Genomic DNA, 7,215 nt, shown 5'->3' with positions numbered 1-7,215 from the left:
GTAAAAGACTCAAAATCTCAAACCTCCTGAAGAAAAACATGTTATTGTTTCTACAGGGTCTTGAAAGTTGGTGAAGTCAGTACTGCCACAATCTTATGTATGTCTTACAAATCTGCAGTGATACGTCTTGTCAAAAAAGCAAATCATGGGGTGATAAGAAACATTTATTAGAATAAGGAACTAACAGTAAATCAATTAAATATATTACGAACAGTCCAGAGTGGAGTATAAACTGCTAAGTGCAGAGTCAAGTGTGGCATTGTGGTCAAAACGAGAGTTCAGTGACCTTTCATCACCATTAGTGCTCCTTCCTCCGGGGCTCTGTGGCTTTACTGAGGTTTCCTGCCTCCTGTTTTAGGACGCTCAGAAGAGACTGGGAACTCTCCAAGATCTATAGGTGGAAAAAAATAAGAAAAGAAACAACATTAAATATACTGTAGGTACTTAAAAACATTACCTCGACGACATACTGCTGATAGTGTGATGTGTGCTGCAGAAGTAATTTGAAAGAGGGGCCAGGCGCTGCTGACTGTCTTGTTGTTTTTTAATAAGAGCAGCTTTGGAGCGTTTGTTTGCACTGATTAGTGTGAGTGCTCAGGGAGTTCAGCATCAGTAAGTGGGATGAGCCTGCGTGAGATGAAAGTGCTGCACAAGGACGACATGATGGTGCGTCACTGACTAGAAACCAGAAACCACAGAGAACAAATCATGGTGAATGAAAAGGCAGCAGGGGCAGTTCATTAGCCACTTAACAATACACACGGTCAAACATGCCAAAAGTTGGGTGAGCACTCCTACAGAAGACCAGTATTCATGTTAAATGATGTTTTTCGCCTAACACTGGTAGAGCTTCACCGATCCTGATACCTGAATTTGGATATCTGCCAAAATCAATGCTGTTACAGATACCCGAGCTAGTTTTTCTTTATCATTGTTGTTGTAAGGTTACATGAGGCTGAAATTGAATTTCAGAAAACAATCAAAATGCTCATTCCAGTTTAGTGCCCAAGGTCTTCAAATAACTTGTTTTGTCTGACCAACCATCAAAAGTATTCAGTTTATAATAATATGAAACACAGAAAATCTTTATACTTGAGAGACTGAAAAAAAGCAACTATTTGATATTGTTGCTTGAAAATGACCTTACTAAAAACAGTTGCCAATTATTTTTCTGTTGATTGATTTATTGATCAATTGACTAGTTCCTGCAGCTCTACAACCCACCACACAAGCTTCCTCAGCTGCCACACATTAGCAAGCAGGAAAACATACACTTCTAACATCACCAGCTACCAACATGCTAGCTATCAATATGTTGAGCTACCGAGCATGTTGCCACCACTAGCTGCATGTGGCCTAATTCACTAAACGAACCAAACAAGCTGAATATCAATAATAAATGTATCAAATACCAACAACTCCAACTGTGGGTTACATTTAGTTAAATTAGTTAGTTAACAGCAGAACGTTGTGTTTTAAAGGTTCTGGAGAGAGATTGTTGATATTATATATCTTCCACAGTCTGCTATCAGTCCGATCTGTGTGTGCTGGAAAAAGTAAATCCAGTTTTTGTTTTTTCACTACAACCAACTGAACTTGCTGTTTTTTTGTCTTAAAGCTGAAATCTGAAACTTTCTTTGCACTTGATCGACAGCAAATATGACAAAAAATCCAGTATTTTCTCACGTCATCAAGGTCTTCTACTGCTATGTAACAGAATTATCTCTCCTTTACTGACCATTTTACTGATGTGACTTGTGTGCCTGCATGAACTTTTGTGATACTCTATAGATGTGATTTAGCAACAATATAAGTCTTTGTATTTTTCACTCTTAAAAACATATAAGTGCATAAAGAAAAATTAGAAATAGAAAATGAATAGAAAATTCACGAGGACATGCAAGTGGACAACTGACAATCTGGAAATTGTTTTTCAATCTTTATAAAGTGCACAATTTAAGGTCAAGGGATTCAATAAGTACATTTTCTAAAGACTGATATATTTCTGTTTGTTTGACTCTCTGCTACATCCCACACACAACCAGGATTTTCTTCTGCCAGATGAAACAGAAAGATTTTATTCAAGCGGAAAAAATAAGCAATCTAAAACAATCCCCAACCTATTTTTCAGACACACATTTGGGCTCAATCAGTGAACAAAAATGGTCCAAAAAAGTGAAGCGTCCCATGATTAAAATACTGCACTTCCATGTTGGGGAACAACAACAATATTTTAGACAGTCAAGACACACACCTTGGTGTACGCAGCCTCGGTCTCTGCGATGGTGCGGTCGAAAGTGGCGCGTGCAGTGAGTCTTTGCGCCAGGCTCTCGTTGACTCTGCTCAGCTTCTCTGACAGGACTCGGATGTCGTGCTGCAGGCGATCTTTCTCCTCTTCCTCCTGCTTGATCTGACGGTTCAACTCCTCCCGTTTGGAGTGCAGGTCCTCAATACCTGACAGAGACAAAAAAAAGTTTACCGCACCTACACCAGAGCCACACTGGATCAGTTAAGACCAGAGATGGATGATCCTGTACCTGCGTGATGATGGGGTTGTTACTAAATCATTTTTAGTAATTATTAAATGGCAATATCCTGAAGCCAGAAATCACATGTCAGTTAAACACCTGAATCTTCACTGATGCATATGTAGTAATATTAACCAAGTCAAACTTATATTGCAAACAGATGGGTTGTATACTAGCTACAAATCGCTGCATATCTGAATGAATCCCTGAACAGGTATTCAACGACAACTACATGGAGTTTTTGCCCCTTTGAAACATTTCTCACCAGTTTAGTTTTAATCACTTAAAGTAGAATTCAACCTTTAAACACTGTCTGCCAATCTGCCACTGAGGGCCAACGAAAAGAGAGTAACACATACGACAGATATTAGAAATGATAGCTGCTGCACTGACAGGTGGAGTAATGGGGTCTGCAGAGGGTTAAAGGGTGATTGCCATGTGAAAGCGTAATCTGTATAAGGTTAGGTTAATCAGATTGTACAGCAGTGTCCCGTTTGCTGGTTAAAGTAGCTGGAAGGTCAAGAAGTAGAACAGCACAAGCAGAACGAAAAGGTGGCAGTCACACTCACAATCTGTTTCGAAAACACTGACAGTCAGTGTGCTAGACAGTGAAGTATCTTTGTGGTCAGGGCGAAACAACCCACCGCCAAAACTGTCGCCTACAGTTAATTAGCTGCATCACGCTACTTACAGTGACTACTGATCCATCAGGTTAGTTATAGACAAGAAAAACAAGTCACTTACACTTGACAAGTTCATTGTTGTACGTCTGCAGAGCAGCAGCTTTTTGGGTCATGTTGGATTTTAGCTAACGCCCGCCTGAGCTAACTAACTTAACGTTTCAAGATTGAACCGTGGCAAGACACCGCTAAAGACAGCTACCTCTTGTCTAAATTCTCGCTAGCTTGTCATGCTCCATGTAGCTAACCAAAGATACATGTAGCCACACAACAGTGGGTTACACTAAGTGCTCATACATGGCGGGTTTCCCGGACAACTGAACCAAAAGGACTACCGGATACTTTGCTGACCTACCGACTGTGCAGCAGTATTTCTTCGTCCTCTGGATTCAGGTGCTTCACATCTAATTTGGCACGCTTGCGCCCCCTTCTGGCCTTTGCCGAATATCCTCTAGTTAAATAGCACATTTCATTACAGGTAAATTCAGTGTGCCTTACGCTAAAATTTAGTTCATTCAAAAATCTAATCATGTACGTTTTAGATATATACAAACGTTCAGGTATTATCCATGAACACAGGTGAGAGAAAGAACATTTTCAGGGCATTATTAGGGGAAGACTGAGCAAATGAGGACACATGGTGGTGTAACACAGTGAGAACCTACCAAACTAAACAGTGAAGGGGGATCTTCATAAAAGAAGATAAAACCTGTCTTACATCAGGAGCTCAGGCCTTTTATCAGTAAATTCAGTTTTATAAAGCAAACTTAGACAAACTAGACTTAAGTAATTGTGGATACCCCCCCCCCCCCAGACGAATATCAGCCTCGATTAATATATGTTTAACATTAGGGTTGTTGTTAGCTGCACCTTAGGCTTAACCACTGTTACAATGCAGAGCTGGGACCTTTATCACTAAGTGTCAGTGTTATAGTGTAATTCAACTGGACTAATTACAATACTGTCACCATTACAATATGAATGATTGCCAACTTTTAAACACTTCAAAACATCTGTCACATTAATCATGCAATCATGTTGCTTGGTTTAGAAACCACTCTGCATCGTAGTTTTGGCAGGAGTGGGTGTAATCCAGATCGCTAATGATAAGTAGAAAGTAAATTTTAAAAAAGTGAGAGGCAAAAAAATGAACATACAAGCCAGTATCTACTGTGCATATGTTTCTACATATATGCACATTTTTACATCGACTGCACCTGTAGCTGTACACATTAGTTTCATCGATCACCTCCATTAACTCTATCATTATCTATTGCTTTTGAACAGCTACTCTCACTAGTCTACTTAATATATATGCTAGATAATATAAATATATAGCTAAGTCAACATTCAGCCATCTCAGACTCAATTAATACATTTTGATCTTAGCTTTTAAGCCAACATGGATGAGATGTGATCAGAGGAAGTGAAATGTGAACAGCTACAATTCTGTAACAAACTGTATTTGCTAGGAAAGATCATGTGATGCGGCTGAAAGGTCGAGAACAGCTTCTAAAATAGAATTTTTTTTGTGCTTTTTCCAAGGTGAAGGTTGGACTTCCAATCTCAACATTCATCCTATTTATACATTATTTGAAGAGGCATCACACCTACTGAAATTGATGCTGGATCCACAGTGATTTTGATTATACAATCTACTTCCCTCATAGGACCAATCCAATATAATTTTAACTTTTCACAGGGCCAGAATGAGGATCTGCCGTAGAAATCTCCACATTCCTTCAAACACTCTGTGATGCAGATTAATAATTTTTAGTCACTTTATTTGGATAATAAAATATTGCATTTGTCAGGCATATTCTTTGAGGCAGCTGTTCTGTGGAACTGCACAGTACAAGTGTCCTTCCACTAATCAATACCAATAAAAGTTTACAACTTCTTCTCTCATTTTTGCTTTGCTACAATTTGCTTATTTTCATCACAATTCATCATTACAGTGAATAAATGTAGCAATACCACAATGCAAAGTTTTTTTTCAACAAGATAAGATAAGATAAGACTTTATTAAACCCCAGCCAGGGAAAATCAGGTGTTACAGGCACCAGGTAATGGCAGCAGGAACAAAGTAGCAACAGAATAGAGAAATACAAAATAAATGTGCAAATATTTATATATAATGCTATTAGGTTATTATCCCTGATGTATTAACATGTGAGCTGTATGGTAATGGAACCTGGTCGAGATGACTTTAGAAATTTAGACAGTGTTGGTTTCATCTGTAAAATTGCATTTGGCTCATGATGATTTTATATGTCAGTGTTAATAAAACTAAATCTTAACAATAGCTGTGAGGTGAATGAATGAAAATGCAATCTGTTGCTTCACTGAAATTAAATAAAATGAGTAAAAGTTAAAAGTATAAAAAACAAATATCTCAAACTTGTATGTCTGGTACTTGAGTAAATCTATTTTCTGCTTGTGATGGCATCATCAGCGAACACATGCTCCCTGCTGCAGCTATATGCTTAATAACTAACAAGTGTGTAACATACTGTAACTCCGAATCAAAACAACCACTGAGATCATTACAAAACATGTGCATATTAATAGAAGATCCTCAAGAATTTCTCAGACACTCCTGCCACGTGTGGAATGACGATGTTGCTCCACCTGTTCTTCCTTTCTTCCCATTGTTGTGCTGTTCTTTACAGATTTTGTTGGTATTTGGATGAGCGCCAGTTTGGGTGGACTTCCTTGAGGTGTTGCTCTCCACTCCTGGTGAACCCATGGTGCAGCTCAGGGTCTGTCTGTACAGTTGCCAGTTGTATTTGAAATACTGTCAGCAGTATTTAGGTTTAAGCCAAGTCACGGCTGAGGCCTTGAGCTGGCTTTTCCTCACAGTCTCCACCACCTCTCTAGCTGGTATACGTAGTGAGGTAACATCATAAGACACCATGGTCTAGTTTTAGCTCACAGTGTCTAAAACTGGACTGAGTAGTTTCTAGGTACTTGGCAATGTTTTATGTTGATACTGCTAAATTAGAGTCAACATATGCATGGGGGTGGCCTCTCCAGTGTAAAGTAAGTGATACAGTGAGTGATCAATGGCCTTGTCCTCCTTGAGCTGTTGTAGTCAATCTGACCTTTTTCTTTTAGCTGTGTTTGTGTTTTATATGCATTTCCATCAGTATGGAAGTCAGCTGGTAGCAGGACTGTGCATTACATTCACTCAGCCCATAACATGGTGGTAATCTGGCCTTTTCTTCATGATGTCACCATCTTCCTTACATGGATTGCACTGGAAAGAGCAGCTGATAGTTTCACCCTGAGTTGTTCTGCCTCAGTTTTTGTGAAGGTGTTTTTGACTGCTGGTTTTGTAGCTGTGATAAGAGCTACCGCTGGCAGCCACTGTGGTGCTGTTGCTTGCCCTTTGGCTAACACATTCTTCTCTGGATGGGTAAGTCTGACAGATTCTTCATGTAATTGTCCTGAATGTCCCACATTTGTATGCTTGTCTGTCCCAACCTTTGATGTGTTGATGTTATTTTTTTCAGGACAATGAGGTGTGATGCAAGTTCCTGGAGTACATATTCAACTGTCTTCAGGTCATCAATGCTGAACTGAACCTTTCTGATTTTGGTCTGATTTTGGGCCTCTCAGTTTTAATGAGAGGAAATCTTAATGCCAAGTCAACAGTAATGTTTTAGAAAATAGTGTCCCTCCAGCTTTGTGACAAGTTTTTGTGGAGAACTGTTTCAACATGACAATGGCCCCTGTGCACAAAGTCATGCAGGGCCAGAAAGAACAGGTTTTCCCTGTTTGAAGTAGAAGACTTCATCGCTCAACATTAGTGACTGACCGCACTGTCTCATGGCAGAATGGGAGCAAGTCAGGTCTGTTCTGATCACAACCATACTGTCCCATTTCACAATTTTGTTTACCACAATTACAGACATTAAAAAAACACCTTTCAGAGCATCAGTTGGATTAGAAGACCTGCCAATCAATTGGGGTTTCATGTCTCGTGTTTTGAATTTGGCGGTGGG

At 39.4% G+C, this 7,215-nt stretch overlaps 1 protein-coding gene across 1 annotated transcript; it reads right to left on the bottom strand.

Moving 5' to 3' along the window:
• Positions 1–119: 119 nt before the first annotated feature.
• ssna1 (Sjogren syndrome nuclear autoantigen 1) lies at positions 120–3,572 on the bottom strand. Its single transcript, XM_041960723.1, has 3 exons — positions 3,273–3,572; positions 2,255–2,454; positions 120–391 (listed from the first exon to the last, which is right to left on the bottom strand). The coding sequence occupies exons 1-3, from the start codon at positions 3,322–3,324 to the stop codon at positions 299–301; spliced, it is 345 nt and encodes a 114-aa protein (XP_041816657.1). The 5' UTR covers positions 3,325–3,572; the 3' UTR covers positions 120–298.
• Between the last annotated feature and the right edge of the window lie 3,643 nt (positions 3,573–7,215).

Source organism: Chelmon rostratus, chromosome 19, assembly GCF_017976325.1.
Source record: "Chelmon rostratus isolate fCheRos1 chromosome 19, fCheRos1.pri, whole genome shotgun sequence".
Taxonomy (NCBI): Eukaryota; Metazoa; Chordata; class Actinopteri; order Chaetodontiformes; family Chaetodontidae; genus Chelmon; species Chelmon rostratus.
Note: the sequence above shows the minus strand (reverse complement) of the source record. Positions and strands in the feature narration are given on the sequence as shown.

Coding starts and splice junctions, on each gene's coding strand:
- ssna1 (XM_041960723.1), bottom strand. CDS start 3,324: ATGACCCAAAAAGCTGCTGCTCTGCAGACGTACAACAATGAACTTGTC. Junction 2,455..3,272: donor CAACAATGAACTTGTCAAGT/GTAAGTGACTTG, acceptor TGTCTCTGTCAG/GTATTGAGGACCTGCACTCC. Junction 392..2,254: donor CCGAGGCTGCGTACACCAAG/GTGTGTGTCTTG, acceptor TTCCACCTATAG/ATCTTGGAGAGTTCCCAGTC.